The sequence below is a fragment of the Dermacentor silvarum genome, chromosome 1 (assembly GCF_013339745.2).
Source record: "Dermacentor silvarum isolate Dsil-2018 chromosome 1, BIME_Dsil_1.4, whole genome shotgun sequence".
In the NCBI taxonomy this organism is placed as follows: Eukaryota; Metazoa; Arthropoda; class Arachnida; order Ixodida; family Ixodidae; genus Dermacentor; species Dermacentor silvarum.
This window is the reverse complement of record NC_051154.1, coordinates 165323407-165344168: the sequence shown is the minus strand read 5'-3', so window position 1 is coordinate 165344168 and position 20762 is coordinate 165323407. Positions and strand designations below refer to the sequence as shown.

The following is a 20762-nucleotide window of genomic DNA, read 5'->3' as shown; positions in this document are numbered from 1 at the left end:
AGATGTTCACAGCAGCGTATGTTACCCACAGATTGTTATTTCACCAAGCCCGAGCGGTGGTTCGGGCCCCTTTAAAACAATTCTGTGAACGCAATATTTTTTGTAAAGCTTGAAGCAAAATTTGTAAAATTGTAGAACAAGCCCAAGTACGTGAACCTTGCGACAAATTCAGGGAAGACTGCAGGTATGTATATATACAATTTTTTGCTCAAACACACGTATGCACATAGACGCAATGCACTTGTCCCAGGTGCATGTAGTGAACTACCCCTTAAAAAAAATTAAATGGAAAGTAGAAAAGGCTTTCTTACAGCAGCGAGCAGGCAGGTATTTTCTCTCAGGGCACCGACGCAGCCGGTGAAACCAATAATAAAGGTGATGCCTCCAATGACAATCAGCACAAAGGCAGGGTCCAGTGCAATGTTAGTAAGTCGACTCAGGTTGTTGAAGATGTCCTTCTCAGTCCAGGCCCAAACACCAACAACCATGATGCTTAAGCCCATTAGCTGCAATGAGCAAGCATTAAGTCTTTGGAACAACACACAGACAAGAGGAGATTGCCTTCATAAATAGAGTCAAAAGAGGAAAAAGTATTTCACATACAAAGCACTCACTCCATTATTGCACAGGCAGTTGAAACAATCACTGACTACCACAGTCACACTTGCTAGAGAATGGCAAATGCCTAGTGTCTGTTCAAAACTTGAGTAACTGAGTGGCCTATATAACAAATTGCTGATGCTATGCAGTAAAAAAGGTTAGGCATTCATCAGCAGAAATGGAACACACTTTCAAAGGCAATTGTGTCCCAAAACGATTCAAAACTGCTCATATGACCAGTAGAATATAGTGACAGCAGGGTTCATATAGAACATTAGACACACAATTTAAGGATTTCAAAGACGCCCAAGCCCAAATTCAAGGTGTCAATCCCCTTCTAGCATGATGGTTAGCTGGCTTCAGTCGAAGATACTCGTTGCATTAAAGCCAAATGACAAACTTTCTTTCGGGCAGGCATTTCTTCAACCTAGGGCTTGAAAATGGAGCCATGAAGGCTGCGGTATAAACCAACTAGCAAAACAACAAAAATAGTACATAATGGCCACACACACTATTAAACAACGTTGGGCAGCTCTGAACACGCCATATTGCCTCACTTGGCGACACTCTGAAAATAAAATATCTAGGATTGTTTCCCCGATAGACAGTGCCTATCGCATAGCACCGATGCGGAGTTTATTTTGAACGCTCAAATGCTGCCACCCCAACCCCAGTTTAACCCCTTAAGTGTTTTGGACAAGCTCAGTTCATCAACACGATCCTGGTTAATTTTGCTTTGGACGAACTCGGCTCATCAACGACAATAATCTCGTTTTCCAAGAGATTTGGACGAACTCAGCAAGTCCACTTTATTTTTCTTCTACTACAAAGATGACAGCAGAATTAACTGGTATTTTGCTCTTTTTTGTTTTACTACATAGATATGTTAGCAATTTTTCAGCGCCTCGAAGGCAACGTTGATTCAGTCTGTGTTTTACAACATACACAGCAGTCATTTCGTCGGTGCTGAAGGGGCACGTTTATTGTTTTTTTTCTACTACATGGATTGGTAAAATGGTAGCACTTTGTCGGCACTCCAAGAGCATGTTTTTAGAACAGCACGCTTTTTGTGCCTTTTGGCAGCTTTACAAAAATGGCATCTGCCACTGACGGCTTGCACACGAGTCACACATGCAAAAGAAAGCCGCTGCTCCACTCTGACAGTGAGTGAAAGCGATGCACTAGTTTTGTTCTTTGAGTGAAGGGGATGGTACTGCTTCTACTGAAAGTGATTCGGAAAGCGAAGACGACATTGACTTGGCCCAACAGTAGTGCAGCTAGGACTCTGACAGCCCCTGCCTCCATGTCCAAAGGGGGGCGGCTGTTATACAAGAATGCGTGAAGAAAAATTGTCTTTGTTAAAAAATTTTGCTTCACAGAAAAGTTCATTTTGAGACAGGGGTAAAATAAAGCTTTTTTTTTTTCTCATTTTCTCAGCGATGGCAAATACTATAGCACTCAATATAAGTTGCAACATGGGGATACACCTATCAGTTCTATCAATAATCAAAATGACAAGTGCCATTTTTCTTGTATACAGGATTCTACCTACTAGTAATCGAAATGATGTTCAGCAATTTCTTTTTGTGCAGGCACTGCCATGCTGCCATACGGACACAGTGTAGCAGCATGGCAATGCCCCCCCCCCCCCACACGAACTAAAGACACCTAAGTACTTATGAGTTATGAACTCCTTGCGGGCAAGCTAGTGCATTGAGACACTTTGCGCATTTTGATTTGACCTTGCCAAGGCACAGTTAGAGCACAGGCGAGAGCTTGTGTGGACAAGGAACGTGCGGATAGAATAGGCTTTCGAGAGCGAGGGTGACGCCACATGTGGCGACGATTCCCTCTCCCCTCACATAACACCTGGCGCGCTACTGGAGCAGCAGGTATTCCCTTTTGCCCGCTCTGCTCTGTCGAGGCGCACTCATGTCGTGGCAGCGCAGCCAATGGGAACTCCGTCTAGGTGCACTTGTGATATGGCATCGCAGCCAATGGGAATTGACCTGCCGTTTTGCTGCTACAGATAACAGACGCTGGCTTTTTTGCTCAATGAGCCATTTGACACTTTGAAATCAAAAAAGGAAAAAAAAAAGGGGTTCTCATGTTGTGACTCATCATGAGTATGATAATAGTACATACATATTGCATATTGAAGAGGTAAAATGGGGTTTTTCAGGCTTAGAACATGAAGCAAACTGGTTGAAAAACCTTTAGAAGGGTTTTTGATTGAGTGAAGTTTGAAAATAAGCCATCAAACCATCGAAAAAAAGAAAAGGCAAAGTAAGGGCACTTTTGGTCGTAATAATAAAACACTTAAATTTAAGGGCCTTGAATCTCCCTTTTCCGAATTCAAGGATTTTCAAGGATTTCAAGGAGCTGTGTGAACCCTGTGGCAGGTACCTGCCATCAGGCATAGCGACCAAATGAAGTCATGACAGCCTCTGTTCATCCCTGCATAGTGTGTTGTGCACAATGTCCTACTACAACACCAGCAATATTTGGCACGAAGAAAAACTATTATTGGTTTATCTTGTCACGGAAAGTGTGCAAATTACAAGACTCCTCTGCTGCACTGCTGACTCAATCACCTCTTTACGAGAACTGACACTGAGGTTTTTACATGTGCATTTTGGCAGGAACAGCACAAGCAAGCACAAGGGCTGTATTATGTAAACAGGGTTTGTATAAACCATTTGAGTCAAAATTCAACAACACTTCAAGGATACTGAAGGCCGAAATTCAAGGAGGGGGAACAAACCTTATTCATACACGTACATTGAAAAATAGTGAGATGTCCTTTACCATAGCTGCAATTTCTTGCAGCTGAGCAGAGGCCGCCGAGTTGGACACATGCCTCAAGCTCTTCAGGGGCTTTTAAAAGTTCAGTTTCCCATTTTAATAATGTCGATCGCCTTCTAGCATGATGGTTAGTAGTGTCCGACTACCGCTAAATATACTTGCTGCATTAAAGCCACACGGCCAAAACTTAATTTCTACCCGGCATTTAAAAGCCTAAGGCTTTAAAATGGAGCCTTGACGGCTGCATTGTGAACCAACTAGCAATATAACAAAAAATAAGGGTACGGCTTGGTTGCTTCATCTGGCTTCTTGCTGCACGATGGCAATTTAAACAAGCCCGTCATTGGTGGAGGTGGACACGTTACATTGCATCGCTTAGCAACACTGAAAATATCTAGGATTGCTTCCCGATAGTGTCCATGGCACAGCCCCAATGCAGAGTTTGTTCTTTGAATGTTTAAAAGTCATCCCTCAACCCAGTTTTCAAGGAATTCATGGAGCACATTTATTTTCAAGGAGCTTTAAGGGCCCTTGAATATTTTTCCGAATTTAAGGATATTCCGGGATTTCAAGGAGGTGTATGAACCAAGTTCTTTTACTTCAAGTCTATTCATATCCTTTCAAGTGGCCAACACTAGCAATAACAAATGTATGGCATCACTCCAGCCAGTGACAAAGGGTGAAAAGAATTGTCACATATAATTGCCCCAGGACACTAATGAACATCATTTCCAGTGTGATTGACTCTGTTGTGTCCTTAAACTTCAATAAGCCAAGAGTTGTTGTAACCTGAAGTAAAATTTATGTGCACAAAGAAACAGCCATCCTAAGACACACACTACAGTTATGTGTTCCACTGAACAAGTCAATGCAAGTGGTGCAGCCAGTCATGGGGACATTTGCAAACAGCGATAATATGTGCCTTTGTTTTTCTGCATCTTGTGTATGTTTTGTTTCTGCCAAGATGAATTGTACCTAATAGGGGTGCGCGAATAGTGATTCTTGAGACCGAATTGAATCAAACTGAACAGAGCCAGAAACAAATCCAATTGAATACTTTTTGAATAATGAATAGCCGTTATCACAATTAATATAAAATGATGTTCATATGGCAGTATTCTTAAAGAATGCAAGTTTCTTTCATTACATAGTACGTTATGAAGCATTTATTAAAAGCACAAATGGAGCATTAGGAGCAAACAAGTGGTTTCTTCACATGCACAGGGCTCTTCAGAGAGGGCAAATGACCGCTGCACAACCTGTGAAGTATGGCTACCTAAGTGACATATAGACTACTCCCCGCAGGGGTGAAAATTTACCTACTTTTGCTTCAATTTTGTGTTTATTTGGGTGCAGTTGACGTCCTTAAAATATTAGAAAAATATTTCCATTCATGAATACTGACTATTCAATACGGTCTTCGAATCAAACAGGCCACTATTCAACTTGTTATTCGACAGTTTCAAATATTCGCATGCCCTGAGAACCTAATGTTTCCTGTTGCATCTTGCCCTTTACAAATCAAACATTAAAACATGAGTGTGCCAGATCAGAGCTTTAAGATGGGCATTGGGCATAGAAAGACCTTTATTATTTTTGCTAATTCTTTCAAGGTTAAATAAGAAACAGCACTCAACTCTGCAGTTTTAGAGGTAAACATTTGACAGAACTCAAGTTTGGTTGGTAAATTAGCAAAATTCATTTTTAAGTTGCCTTAATTGTTCAGAAACATCTTGTGTGTCCCCCAGGTAAGTAACTAGGCAGTCCTCACAATAAATACTGTAAGTGATGCCTCGTGATCTTCCATTAAGTTGCCAACCTTTCAGTTAATAAACATAACCCTAACTGGATGGTGTTAATTTTGTTTAACTCCCAACATTTCAGACGTGCACAAAATTATTCATTAGTTTCATTACAAGGCTCATACATGTCAGATGGGAATCAAGATGACAGTAACCAAAATTAGTCCATGTTGTGCAGAATACTGAAGAAACCGTTAACTAATTGCCTTATGTGTCAACAGCTTAACCATGCATACAATGAGCCCCCTCATCTGTACTCCCACTGTATTAACTTGCTAAAGCAAGTAACTGACAGGACTTAAGACGAAGAAACATGCAAGACAAGTTTAAGCCTTGTCAGTAGCGCCCTTAAGCAAGTTAATATAGATTACTAACTCGTGCAAGTTCACGCCCTGTTATCCCACTGTATGTACTTGCTGCCGATTGGCCACATACTCAGGAATATGACACACACAAAAATGTCACTGGAGACTGAGATAAATCAAGCAATAAGCTAAGCAGTGGCCCCAAGATCATGTGCACCTCATAATAACACTGCAGACTATGACTCAAAAGCTATGCTGGTACATAGTTTAACATGGCTCCATAGGCTGACACCAAGAATTTCTGCCGCTCACTCAATTATTGCATGGCTTTCAATGCAAGAAAGGTCTTCTTGTTTTAAACAAGAGCTCTTGTGCTTACCATTCCATGTGTAATTTCTAGCAAATCTGATCTAAGAAAGAAATACAGTGGCATAAAGTGGCTATACTTCATGCATAATAAAGACAAGAATGCTTAACTCAGATTTTTAAGCAAACTTCAATGCATACACTGAAGAAGCATAAACAAAATGCACTCTAAGAGCGTTCCACGCATGACGGGTTCCTAAAACTGCTCAAGATGCAGAGCAACTTCACTCAGAATTTCCCTTTCCCTCATTTCCGTAAATAGACCTTATAGCGCGAGAGTGGTTCCAATGCAGTGGGTGAAAAGATCCAATGTTCAGTCATTGATGCATATCCATGCTGTGCTTTTTTTTATTTATTTGCCAGTGATTTCCTGCTGTGAAAAGAAGCCAGACAGTGGTAGTTTTTGTCTTCAGTGATGTGACAGAACTGATTATGAACCGGTTATGAAGGAATGAAATGAATGCAGGAAAGGGCAAATAATGATTATAAGCCGCTTATATGTGTAATACCCCTGTCACACTGGACGTTACCCCTAAGCTGAACTGTCCCAAAACCATGTTGCCGCTCAAGATATTGCCTGTTGAGCGTTTTGAACGAGACACGTGCGTTTGCGAGCTAGTTAGTGTTGCATCGCAGATGGCAGCACCTGGGCAGGTAATTTCTTTTTTTTTTTTCAACCGCCGTTTCACATTTCTGGAGTCCGGTGGAGGCGACGCATGTGTTGCTGGTCCATCGTAGCGGAAAAAAAGCCTTTTGCCGTCACCCAGCTCTTCGGACAATAATGACTGAGACACCAAAGTTTACTTCGCTTCTGGAAGCGAAAGTGACAGTGATGACTTCGAAATTAGCTGTTCAGTTGAAGACAACTCAGAAGACACTATTGCGAGTGCGCGTCACTGGCAGCGCATCGACATGAATGACACCTCCACGAAGCCTCCTTGGTTTCCGTTTTTAGCTGTCCCCAGTAAGGCGTTCAATCTAAGATTGCCTGATGACCATGACTTCATAAAACTTTCCGAACTGTGCTCTTGCTCTATCTTTTATTGCTGTTTACCAGGAGGTAGCTGGCCTCTTTATCATGAGCAATAATAAACCTTCTTATGCTAATTTGATGTATGTGCTTGAACTATTTTTTAACATCGAAAACTTGCTTTTTATAAGTAAAATATTCAATACCAAATTTTTTTAAATAAGCAGTTTCGGCATAGAAATTGTCAAAATAATAAAACGGTTAAGGGCTTAATGTCATTCGAATTGAATGGCATTAGCATCAAATGACATTAGTTGGCTGCTACACAGCAATATTTAATACCATTAAAATCGAATGAGAACCTCATTCGGCTTTGCACTCGAAGCGAATGTATACTCTCCACCCGAGAGACAAGGTAAAATATGACATTGAGCATTTGTAATTTAAGAAGTATTCATGTAAAAAGGTAATTTTGCATTTCTTAAGGCATCTGTCATTTTAACGAGGGAAAAGCTGCAAGGCAGGCTGTCACAAAATGTTTTACTCTCCCCCTCAGTGGTGTCTGGCAGCTGCCACTTTACTAGTCAGCCATACTGTAAACAATCGGGAACCTGTATGCATGCATTACCGCATCTTGAATGGTATCAACAGGACGAGTGCACTGGGCCCAGATGCAATGTGGCTCGCAATGCAGAGCACCCAGCAACTACTTTACCTGCCGCAACTGAGCATCGCCGTTCAGTGCTGCTATGTCAGTCATATTGTTTCTGTTCAATTTATCGGCTATGGCAATTGTGGCGAAGCCTTGTCTTATGGTGGCCAGATATTATGAAATAGTTTTACATGTGTACTATTGCAGTGAAGCCATGCCCCATATTTATTTTTAAATAAAGAGATTGACTTTTCAGACACTCTACACATACCTTGTTCTATTTTTCTCAATTTTTTGGGAATGATCTATACCAATATCATGACCGAATGACATTAACTTTTCCTGTGTAGCGCCACCACATGTCAAATGGTGTTCGTTGCACTGAATCTGTCATTTGAATCTAATGACATTAAAACGTCCAGTGTGACAGGGATAAGAATGTCAAGGCTTGATTTTGGGAATGATCTATACCGATATCATGACCGAATGACATTAACTTTTCCTGTGTAGCGCCACCACATGTCAAATGGTGTTCGTTGCACTGAATCTGTCATTTGAATCTAATGACATTAAAACGTCCAGTGTGACAGGGATAAGAATGCCAAGGCTTGATCATCTACCCATGTTATAGCATGAAGAGGTAGTGCTGTGTACTGCATTAACCCCTTCAGGCAACCATGTACACATTTGTGAAAGGAACTTGTTTTGCCAGTTTTTTTTTTTTAGTTTTATTTTCTTTTTTGTGGCCACGAAAAAGCAGCAGATATTGAGCGTCAAGTGAATTAAACCCCCTGCAATTTCAATGTGTCTTGATTTCACTTCCAATATGCTTCATACTGCTACAGACGATCACTTTGCTGAAGGTACTACCATGTTTGACGAGATCGTCAACGTGGCTCGTTCCAGTAGCAACATAGAATAACTTTTCTTTGCTTGTAATGCATGCAGTCAATAATAAAATAGTGAATTTTTAATGCAAAAATGGAACATTACTGAGTAAAGAATAAATAGAAAGTTAATCTCGTTATGATGACTCATCATAAAATGCACGAAGTACCGTCCTACCACCTCGTCATTTTTGCAGTGGAGTGTTGAATGCCTTGGAATAAAATTGTGTAAATTTCACACATTTATTTATTTATTTATTTCAATACCTTCAAGGCCCAGGGGGCGTTGCAGAAGGGAGTGGTATAAAAAAAAAAGAAGCAGTCATAGTGCAGTAAAAATAAAACAAATGGTATCAGCAACGAAAAAACGTATGTTTAAGCGAAGTACAAGATCACATTGGTAACAAGGCAGATTAGGCAAATGCATTTTTTTCTGCGGCTGCCAAAAAAAATTACGTGTCAACAATATCAGCAACTCAGGTGGGTAAGTGGTTCCAATGCTCGCCGTCCTTGCCACAAATGAAAACAATATGGTGTACACAAAGAAAACATTATCGTATAACGCCGCGAAAAAGTAAGTTTAGGTTAAATGCAATCAGATTAGGAACAACACAGATGGGCGAACACATAGTTTTCAGCAGCAGTTTTAAATAAACACGTGTCAGATATATCAGCAACAAAGGAGGGCAGGTGGTTCCAATCGCTAGCCGTCTTTGGCACAAAAGAGTTAAAGTGCGCATTAGTCCGGCAATATGGAATGCATACCTTATGGCGATGTTCTGTGTGAGGTGATATAAATGATGGCTCAGAAAGAAGATCCCCTTTTAGCTGATGATTGTGGTAATAAATCTTGTGAAAGGTTAGCATTCGCGAGTCTTCTACGAAGGGAAAGACTAGGAAGGTTCAAGGTACTTTTCATTGCAGTTACGCTAGCAGTGCGGGAGAAGTCACATAATATAAAACGGGCACTGCGATTCTGTATGGATTCTAATTGATTAGTAAGGGTTTCGAGGCTCGGGTCCCACACAGAGCATGCGTACTCTAATTTCGATCGCACTAGGGTTTTGTACAGTAGTAGCTTTAATGAAGATGGAGCCATAGAAAGATTACGCCGCAAATAACCAAGCATGCGGTTAAGCATAGTTAACAATATAATCAATATGCAGCTGCCATGAAAGATTAGCAGTTATATGATACGTACTAAGATTCGCAATGACAGATCTGTGTGAAACACGCATAACCTTACATTTGTTAGTATTCAATTTCATGAGCCAAGTGTTACACCAACTAGATACCCTATCTAAGTCACATTGAAGCATGTTGACATTTATAGACAGTCCATCATAATTTGCACCTGGGAGGGTTAAGACACACCGGACACTGTCGGATCAAAATATACTAGGACGGCGGTCACAACAATCATGAGCTCTAAAGGCAGTCAGAGCACTAGTTCACTTCTTTCAGTCTATGGGGCTGCGAGATAGGCTGTGATAGTGACGTGTGCGGCCTCAATTTTGTGCGCCAATTTCCATTTCAACGCTCATATTTCTTTCTTCCTATCTCTTTAAATCGCTTCTACCCTTGCAGGACAGCAAAGCCGACTTTTTTTTCTGCTGTACCTTACTGCCTTTCCTTTGCTTATTTCCTTTCCTCTCTCTAAGCTTGATACCAGGTCACTGAAGCAAGAGCACAAAACATATTGATATATCTTTTGTTAATACTATGCTATGTGCCACCAGTGTCTACATGCTTCCTATAACACTTCATCATCCATTACAGTAATGACAGGGAATTGGCATGTGATGTAGCCTGCAATCAAGCTGCATCCTGACAAATTCAATAGCACAATGACATGTGTTATCTGACCAGCTTATCTGCAATGATGCAGTGGAAGCCGAGAGGGGCATCCCGGGTTGCATACATGAGGTCACGTGCAGGCTATCTGTATGAAGGTGGCAGCACCAATGCATTTCAGCAATTAAAATGTTCAATGCCATGTGCCCTGGTCATCACAAGCCTGTAATGTGTGTGGTGTGATGGCCTAATTAGCTTCCCAAACATCACCACAACACCGAATAAGTGTTAAGTTACTATCACATCGAAATAAAATGCAATCAGGAAGAAACAAATAGTGCAATTATAACATCTAATTACTTGAAATTGCAATGCGCAACCATGGCATATTCTGGCACTAAATGCACTTTAGCCCCAGCACCAAGAGATTGCAGAACACTGCACACAATAGAGAGTTTTAGCTTGGCCGGCATTCCAGTAAACATAGCTGGACTGGGCATTTTACCGGATGGGCGTAAGGCATAAATATGAGTGGCTTGACAGGTGGTGTCACCTCGTAGCGCAGAGCTGAACCAGACAAACACAGAGAACTAACATTGCATCAACCAAGTGTATTCTACTTCAGTGCTGGTGTAAATTTTCAGCAGCATCGAATCGTGACAATTACGTCTCTGCGAAAATGTAGGCCAGCAGTGAAAAAGAATACATTTGGCTACTGCAATATTAGCTTTGTGTTTGTCTGGCTGAGCTCAGCACCACCAGCTGGCGGCACTGCTCCGGCCGGCCACTCACGGTTACACCTCTGCCCCTTTGGTAAAACGCCCAGTCCACCTGCCGGAGTACCAGATAAGCTAAACCTCTCTATTGTCATAAGATAAATGAACCTTACAGTTTGTTCTCATGTTCCCTTTTCATACCAGCATGACACATTATGCCAGCATTGTTAATAGTAACTTATTACAACACAGACATGTACGTACAGTGCTCAGCGATTAACACGTGATACTAACGCATGGCGACTACGCATTTTGCACCACTGCTGGGTGACCACCGAGGATCCAAATGCAGTCGCAATGCATCCTAAAGGGTCTAGCTTTCATCGGATGCCACAGTGTATAGGCTCAGTGTCACCAGAGCCCAGCCACAAAAAGTGCCGGCAGCCATGCACTCTGTATATCGCATTTCAATAGTTGAGCACCGTTTGCTGCATTCAGTTTTTAAGCACGTTCATTGCACATTAATATAAAGGCTACTGCCAGTCACCTCAGTAGCAAGATGTGGCAGCAAATCAATTTCTTTTTAAACTGCAATGTGCAGCCCACTGTCCTTAAGTAAGCTGCAATTTGTTCGTCAGTACCTGACGAGAATATATTATGATACATAGATCTTACAAGACCTTTGTGCTTTGCAACTTAATTTTACTCCATTAGATAATTATTTCAACAAGCCTTTATTACCGTAACAGTAATTTAGAGAGAAATCCTATCCTTAATATTCATAGTTTCTACAAATTTTCTGGGCAGGAAAGTGCAGCCAATGTGCATGAGCTTGTCATAAGGGTTGTTACACCACGGGAATGGTGGCGGTGGATGAACAACCCTTATGGAACAAGTTGTCGCATTATTGCAGGCCATATGATGCACTAGTTTCTATAATCAGAATGAACATGAGAAAACGTATGGTAATTTGCTTCTCGCTCAAAATTTACGAGCTATAAACTCTATAGGCCCCTAACTATCAGTAGATAGTTCCTGCGTTTTCTCACACTAAGAACAAGATTGCCTTTGGCAGGAGCAAATGCAGGCCAATTCAATCATATTTTATTGCTCTCTGTACTGCTCACACAACCCATATCTCTGGTGCGCCACACCTATTTTAAAGGGAAAAAGCACTTGTGCGCATTTCCGGAGCTCAACAGTTCGTAAATTTTACACTTCACACATTCGTCGAAGGAAAGAAGGCGCGGTTATCCGATGACGAGATCTAACAGATAATGAAAAAAGGTTGGTAGAGCATCCACAACTACAGATGTGCTCACAAAAATGTGGCAAGTCGCTTTTTGTTTCGGTTAATTTTAACAGTCACATCTGTCATCTAGGCCTGATAAGTTTTATTACCATGCAAGCGAGAAACCACAGTCTAAAGAGCGAGCGTTGCAGTCCAAGGCCTACCACAAAGTGTGCACAGCTTGCTGACCCAAGGCGCAACATTAACGATCTTCACGAAGAAGTATTCAATCAAGCAAGTGTCTTACAAACCAGCGGAAAGAAGAGCCCGTCCACCAAAGAGGTTATGAGACAGCAAAGTTCGCTTTAAGAGGAAATACAGAAAAGGCAGGTTGTCAGTTACACTCACCCAAAAAATCACATTGAAGCCGAAGATGAGATACTTGAGGCAACAGCTAATTTCACTTTTGTCGCGCCTATGTTTCCGCACGGGCATTCTATTCCCATAGCGTTCAACTTCCTCGCCATACGGAGCCATCTTGTCAACTAAGTTCGTTCCTTCTTTCCATTCCTGTGCCTTCTCGCCCTCTTATCCTCGTTTCCATCCACCACCACCGGAACAACTGACTGGGTTTGTTTACTTTCGTCAGTTTCTCAAGCTATCACAGAATGAGTGCGTTGTGTTTATTTTAGTAATTAAAAAAATACAGCTTCAATTGTTTATTTGTATCTGCCAATCTTATCACTCCTTGCCTATTACTTGAAAAATGTACCGAATGCTAGCAGATGCGAGCCCTCAACGCATAACCCAGTATGGCTACCATGAGGCATTTATTTTGCTTAGAGTGTACTAGACCATATTCTAGTACACTCTAGTTTTGCTCGCTGGGGGCATTATTTTACCAATGGAGGCGTTGTTTTACCATGAACGCTAGGTTGTGTTCTAGCAACGTTGGTTCTAGCCACCATCAAAGTAAAGGAGGCGCTGCCACCATAGTTGTGTTATGGTGGTTGTGTACTGTGGCGAAGTGGCAGGAGCTTGATCGAGCAGCGGAAATTTGTTTGAAGAAGTTTAGAGGTGGTAGGCTGAAATTACTTATCGGTAAGTAACTGTCATGGTCATGTGCCTATCCAAACTGAATTTTTCGTCAATGCTAATAGTAGCTGCAGCAACAAGAAGCTAACAATGATACTGAGATAAACTACCGGACAAAGTTCTGACTGGTGTAACTACCGCGACTTCTGCTACTCTCCCCCGGAAAGGCAGTGATGTTACTTTGAAAATAGAGCGCCGTAAGGCGCGAGAAAGGTATAATCTGGCATGACTGACTCAGCACGAGCGCCGCAGGTGCGGGAAAGTCTGTCCGACGTACACGCTTCTACAACACCCCTCAGAACCTTGCCCTACCGGGCATACTTTAGTGCTGTATCTTCGCTTTAGCTGGTTGCGTGCAAGGCCGGTGAAGAGCTACCTTCTTTTTCCGTATAAAACTGTGTATGGCGTGCAACAGGTATTCCTAAAGCGCAAACATGAAAAGCAACCATGTCGTGGTTCGCTGTCCTAGGTTTACCCAGATGATCTGTTTCGTACGCTTTGACTTTTTGAACTGATGTTAATCGTCATAGCCCACACACCATTAAATTCACGTGATACCTGCAGCTCTGAACGACGTAGCACTTCCAGGAAGGCTCTTTAGTAACATTCATAACTTTCAGACGACATCATGGACACATTGGAGCAGGCTAGGTGAAGGTGCAGCTTTTGCTGAGCTCGTTGTGTTTCAATCAGTGACCTGCATCTTTATTCTAGCACATTCAAGAGAATATTTTACACTTACATCTGTTTGTTTTCACCCGGATTTCCCAGTAAGATCACATATTTTGGCTCTGCATCGTTTAACAAAACATTTGGTAATTGTTTGATTAATTTTAGTAGCCAACAGACAGGGAAATATAGCTCTGCAGCAGCTCGCCTCTCATCACAGGGTACACGTTGATAGGTAGTTTTTAATTTTTTCCTTACAAACGAGGCGAGCAGCGATTCCAAGCACTTGTTGAATGATGCAGACAAAAAAAAAAAAAAAAAATTGTGATCATGTTGCAAAACTTGAATGAAAACAAAGTATAGTGGTAAGCATGAAATCTTGTTTTAAAGTTATTACAATAAAACTTCGGGTCACTGTTGGGGTGCCATGCCTTTTATTTCCTGTGCAATGATAATGCCCTTCTCAAGACTGCAATCTCAGGCATCTCTGTCTTTCCTCAAATCTGTTCTTCTCTTTCTCTTTGATGCAATGTCGAACACAACAGAAAGATGTTAGGCACAATAGGAAAATCACCACTTTATGGGCCTAATCTGTATATGAAATTTTGAATGCTGCATGGAATCCAACACAACTAGAAAGCCTCGTGCTAATGGTAGGATTAGGTGTCACCTTTACATGATATGTCAACCATATTAAAGAGCAGACTGCCTGAGATGGGAAGGCACATGTTGTTTGCCCCCAGTATGTTTGTGAATAGCAGACATTTGCCTCTTTATTCACATTAATTGGAAGTATGTTGACTGGGCTTTTGGCCAGATTTTGTTACCAAAACGCCTTCCGTGTGCTCCTTGAATTTCTATACATTTTAGATTCGTGGCTGGGAACAGACCCCCCAGATACAAATCTGTATATACTCACATACTATGTCTTTGTCATCTCGTACCCCCTCTTTCTGTCCTCTCTTATTTCCTTTCCTCAGAGCAGAGTAACAGACATAGATTTTTATGTGGATATAAGCTCGGCCAAGAAAAGTTCTGTATTTTGTATGTTTAGGACATTCATACTTTAGTCGCTGCATTACTCAAACATAGTATGCATTAAAGGACCCCTCACAAAGCCACATCGTACATTTTGGTTATAGATTAGAACTTGTAAAGTGCTGTCCAAGGTGTGTGTTGCAAGAGTTTGTAAAACAGTTTCAGTAGGAGCAAAGACAACAGCAAATTAAATGGAAGAAGCAAGCTACACTCCCTGCAGTAGAGACCAGTACCTGCAAGCAACATTTCTCTCCTGCTTTCTCTCCTATTGGAGCTGAGTCGCAACCCCCACCTCCCTTTGTTTATGCCTTTTCTAGCTGTGCGATGCATTTTCAGAGGCTGTTTTCAGCACTCTGCACTTGACAGGAATCCTCAAGTTGCTTGCGCTACTGCTGGCTACTTGTGTGCTGCACATTGCTTTGCCTTTCGTGTGGAAGCACCACGCATGTGGCGTTTGAGAATTTTACCATGTCCGGTATTCTGGTAAACGCAAGCGGACTGGGCGTGTTACCAGATGAGCGGAGGCGCCAATGTGAACGTCCTGCACGGTACCTGGGGATGCAGAGCTCAGCCAGACAAACACAGCTAATATTGCAGTAGCCAAGTGTATTTTACTTTGCTGCAGGTGTAAATTTTTGGCAGCAACATGATTGCGCCACTGAAAAAAAAAAAAAAACACTTGGCTACTGCAATATTAGCCGTGTTTGTCTGGTTGAGCTCTGCATCACCAGGCGGCTGGGGGGCACCGTGCAGGCCGTTCACGTTAGAGCCTTCGCTCACCCGGTAAAAAGGCTAGTCTACTTGTGTTTACACAAATATCAGACACGCTAAAGCTCTCTATTGTCTCTGCTGGTGAGGAGAGCAGCTCCTCCAAGACAGGTGCTCAGGGTTTCTCTTTGAATTTTCAGTTGTCTTCACAGCATATAACAGTCTAACACTTTGGAGTCATGATTGTCACAGCATGATCTACACACCATGCTTGTCTGTTTGCAATGTCTGAACTTGGTGAGGGGCCCTTTAGTGACTAATGATCCTATAAAGAGATTTATTTCTTTACACTCTTTTCATAATCACTTTATATTTGGTGGAGGCACTGGGTAGTGTACCCAGCACCTCCACCAATTATAGAGAGATTTATTGACTTATAGTAGAGCAATAGCTGGCAGGCAGTGCACTGTCTTCTAAATTCAGCATCAGCCTTTTGTGTGTGGAATTAGTGAAGCTGCTTGCTGTTGCTGCTTCTCTTCTTGATCACAATCCCAATTCTCAGAATATGTATGAGCTCTCTTTTTTCCTCCTTTGCCACAGGTCTGACTTGTCCATGAGAGCACACTAAAATGCCACTGTCCCATTTTGATGAGCGGAGTGGTGCTGTGAGTTGCCCAACACCCTGGGGTCGCTGGTGGCAGACAGTCGGTGAAGTGTTTGTTGAGATTGAAGTTCCCAAAGGCACACGAGGCAAAGATGTTCGAATCCAGATCACTCCCAGACACATTTCTTGCACAGTGCATAGCAAAGAGCTCTTTTGTGGGAATCTTCATCGCACTGTTGTTGCTGATGAATCAACATGGACCATTGAGGAGCGGCAGCGGGTATTGATTTTGCTTGTTAAGACAGAACCTGCTAATTCTGAAAAGGTGTGGGAATCATTGCTTGATGGACAGTATGCACCAGATCCACAAATCATGCATGAGATGATGAAGAAACTGGACCTGGAGAAGTTTCAAATAGAGAACCCAGGCTTTGACTTCAGTGGAGCCAAACTAGATAAAGCATATGACCGCATTCCAGGCCTTCATGACGGCACTTTAGAAAGTCAAGCAATGGGACTTCATCTGGAACAGGCCAAGGGTGAATCTACTGCCATGCTAAATTCTAAAGCTGGGAGCTTTTCTTTGTAACAAAACTTTTCAGGACTGCCTTCTTATTCCTTCACCAGCATTTGTTCCTTCGACATTTATTGTTTGTTTTTCTCTGAGGCGTGTGTTTGTACTTAGCCCTGTAAAATTCTGTGTTGACAGGTGTGTGAGCAATTTTTTTGCTTTGAGTTTTAGGCCTAGATAGAATCATTGGAAGGATTCTAAAATGCGCTCACAGTATGTATGTCACATTAAAACACGAAAATTACCTGTAAGAAGGTATATGCGGCAGCTGAAACTGCATATAAAACATTGACAGTGAGAACAGTGATCATGTCTTTTGACGCTGACTCAAACTCTTGCTGAACCAAGCTTCCATGCATCACTCTGGCTTCTATGCTGTCAAAAAGTGCCTGGATTACATTAGCCTCACATTATTCACCAAGAGAAGCTACACAGTGTAGCCACTGGATGTTTCTTGCATTTAAAATTTAGCACCAAACACATTCTTTTGTATACCAGCATGGAAATATGTGGGCATTCATACCAAGTATGGTGTAGCTTTCCACACAAAGGTAAACGAATGCAACACCTTATCAAGGTGAAGCACTTTATATTTTTGTTAGTGTCGTGATCTTTTTTTTTATAGTCAATGGTAGATGTTGTCATAGAATTATTTGCTTGCTAGATCTGTGAAGTGAAGTTGGAATGTGGCCAAAACCATATTGGAAGCCCTAGTTAGCATTGAAGCATCAGTGACTTGCCAGACACTAGCAACTAGTGGGACCCACCATAGTTGCTCAGTGGCTGCTGAGCACGAGGTCGCGGGATCAAATCCCGGCCACGGCGGCTGCATTTCGATGGGGGCAAAATGCAAAAACACCCGTGTACTTAGATTTAGGTGCACGTTAAAGAACCCCAGGTGGTCCAAATTTCCGGACTCCCCCACTACGGCGTGCCTCATAATCAGATCATGGTTTTGGCACGTAAAACCCCACAATTTAATTTTTTAACTAGTGGGCAAATGTCCAAGGTTTAAGTAAAAGCACATGTTTTGTTGAAAGAAATAGGTCACAACAATACCTTGATTTGGGTGAGTTGGTTCATCTGGACAACGTTCATAAAACAGCGCTGAAGACGAAAAGAACACGCCCGCCCATCAGTGCCTGTCCTGTCGTATGTGCTCTTTTCGTCTTCGTCTTTAGCACTGTTTTGTGAACACTGTCGAAATAGGCCAAAGTATATTTTAATGATGGCTGGCAGTATCTGACCCAGTGACTAAAGAATAGCTGACAATTGCCAAAGTAAAAACAAAAGCTTTATGCATCTCTATGTTAATGTAGATAGTGCTTTATAGCAATGTATGGACTCGGTGCAGATATTACTTGAGGCCAGGAAAGGTCTTATAGGTTCTTAGCAGTACGCATTAACCATTCAATGATTTATAAAACTTCTGTCTTGTATAAGTACTTTTGGTTTCTTTGAAAATGCCTACACTGTTTAGTTGTACCAAATTTTCCCAACCAGACAGGTAATTCTGTCGAAATGTTTAGCTTCAAATTTTAGTTGTAGCTTAGTCCGTAAGCATGTAAACTTGCAAAATGACTGGTGTGTTTTTTTAATGTGAGGACATGTGTGCCGGTGTTTTCCATACTAAAGTGTGCTGTTTGTGCTACTTTTTTTAATACTGCTCAGTGCTACCTCAAACTCTGTTGCATGCCCAACAGGCAAAAAGTAATTGCAGAAGCTGCCTTGAGCAATTGCAGGGGATTAGTTTTATTTTCCCCTGTGTTGCCCTGTAGTGTATGTTATCTGCAGCATGTTATCAGAGAATAAATGTCTGTCACACTTTGAATGTTGATGTCCTTTTCTTGAGGAACTTAAACGGCCCCTGAAACAATTTTGCCGGTTCTGTACAATATCACAATGTCGATAGGGTAGGTCACTCTAATCACCAAGGGAAAACTTTATGCACTCTAAATAAATTTTGTAATTTATTGAGTTTTAAACATCTGCGTCGCTACAGATCGCTGCAGCACCGCTGCTTGTATTTTCAGTCACCTGTGCCTATTATACGTAGAGTGAGTGAGTGACGCCACTCTGGTAAGCAATCTGATTGGCTTCTCACATGACGTCATCAAGAATACTTGAAGCATGCTGCTCCATCAAGCTTATTTTGAAGTAACTTGTGTACCCGTGAAAATAAATACTCAAATGCATTAAATGTAAATGTTTCTTCAAACCAATGACACACTTCCACCTGAGAATGCGGATCATCTGCTACAGACGTGTGTACACATGTGTACACATGTGTAGCGCTCACCAACGCCGCAGCGCGGAGCGCTTTGGTCGGCGCTCTCAGCCGGTGCCTTGGCGCCGACTGTGGAAGTGAAAAATAAAGAAGCGCAGCGCGGGGGGGTGCTCGGGGCGCAAGCTCGGCACGCGCAGTGTCGTTCCAAAAGCCAGCCACGCTGGTGGTCGCAGCCGTTGCTCGGCTCGCCGCCTTCGCCCTTCTGATCAGGGACGACGGCACGGCTCGTACAGCCGCCGTCACGTCCCTCCTACATTGGTGACCCGGGAGAATGCGCGTTCCACCGAGCGACACGCTGCCATGGCCACCTGGCCGGAGCCACAGTTTGACCCGCCTCTGCCGCCGTTCTCGTCCCGCTGCGTCGGCGTCTGGTTCGCGCAATTCGAGGCTGCTCTGGAGCTGAATACCATCTGGCTTCAGGAGTTCAAGTATGAGGTGCTATTTCACGCCCTGCCACTTAATCTTCAGCTCTGCCTCGGCGTTCCATCGCCTGGCCCACGCCCCTACGACGAGCTGCGGCAGTCTGTCCTCGGCTTCTACGGCGCTACCTACCATCCTCTTCCACAGGTTGAACGCACCGTGCGCGACTCTGTGCCAATGCCCTCCCGGCCAGCACCAGACGCGTCTCCTTCAACGCCCGTTAGCCACCATCAGGCAAGCCTTCCTCTCTCGACTTGCCTCGACACAGTCTTGTTGACCGTCCGATGCGCTACCGCACAGTCCTCGGCCTCCGGCTCTCTCCAGGGGTCTCTTTCGTGCGAGTACGCGCACAATGTCCTCGACACGACCATGTTACCGGCCACGTCACTGCCTTGCTTCCCACCACCAATGACATATGACAGTGGTGCCATCGCCGACCCTACACCAGCTCCTGTTCCGCACGCCATCGGGTCTGGCGCCAACGACGTCGCTCATGCCATTCGGCCTCATACCAACCCTTCACCTGATTTGTCTACGCTGCCGGCTGAGCGAGCCTCCGAGTCAGCGCGCGAGCCCTACGCCGTGCCGACTTTGCTGCCTCCGACCTTGTCAACTGTCCCTACACCGCGGCATCTACAAGCCAGCGAGAGCGACGTAGCTGCAGCAGCGACCTTCGTTCCTGCCCTGCGCTGCCCGTTCTCTCCTTCGGCCGACTTGCCATTGGGCCCTTCCGGCGACCGCTCTGACAAGTCGGAGGTTGAAGGCTGTGCACAATCGGCGCGCCACGAGGATACGTCAGATGGACTGCCACCACCATCCCGCGACGCGAGTCTTGACGGTGTCTCGCACCCACCACCTGATGCTGTCCTTCGCGTCATGCCCACGTTGGAGCTCGCCAAGCAACATGACCCGGCTGCTGCTGCTCCGGCTCTCCCAGAATTTCACCAACCCACGTCGGTACCGTCATTGATCGTTGTCCGACGATGCCTTCCTCGCCGCCAAGTGCACCACTGGACTGCAACGCCACAAACCGTGGCAACACCCCGGCTCCAGCAGGCGCATACCAGACCCTCTTGTCTTAACTCGGGCGGTGTCAAGCGCAAAAGCTTGTAGCTTACGATGTCTACCGCGGGTCAAGCAAGACCGGACAAGCGCGTGCACAAGCTGCATGCACCAGAGCTCACGCACGAACGAGTTCGCGGCTTGTCGTGCCCACCAATGCCAGCACCCAGTACCCGTTCG

The 20762-nt window shown here is 43.5% G+C and overlaps 2 protein-coding genes across 4 annotated transcripts in view; one reads left to right on the top strand and one right to left on the bottom strand.

Annotated features, from left to right (window-relative positions):
- Positions 1-12729, bottom strand: part of LOC119436361 (tetraspanin-17-like) — a 48487-nt gene extending 35758 nt beyond the window's left edge. Inside the window, exons 1-2 of one of the 2 annotated variants that reach the window (XM_037703180.2) lie at positions 12537-12729; positions 312-506 (exon numbers count right to left, since the gene is read on the bottom strand). In XM_037703180.2, the coding sequence (XP_037559108.1) occupies positions 312-506; positions 12537-12665 (324 nt within the window). In that variant the 5' untranslated portion in view covers positions 12666-12729. The remainder of the gene's footprint in view (positions 1-311; positions 507-12536) is intronic. The other variant, XM_049657162.1, reaches the window with a different exon arrangement.
- Positions 12730-12759: 30 nt separating this feature from the next.
- Positions 12760-18644, top strand: LOC119436362 (nudC domain-containing protein 2). 2 transcript variants are annotated; one of them, XM_049657178.1, is made up of 3 exons: positions 12760-12896; positions 16239-18320; positions 18375-18644. In XM_049657178.1, exon 2 carries the CDS (start codon positions 16268-16270, stop codon positions 16829-16831), a length of 564 nt encoding a protein of 187 aa, XP_049513135.1. In that variant the 5' UTR covers positions 12760-12896; positions 16239-16267; the 3' UTR covers positions 16832-18320; positions 18375-18644. The 2 variants fall into 2 exon arrangements, with proteins under 2 accessions (XP_049513135.1, XP_037559109.1); XM_037703181.2 differs by lacking the exon at positions 12760-12896 and adding an exon at positions 13097-13229.
- The last annotated feature ends 2118 nt before the right edge of the window (positions 18645-20762 follow it).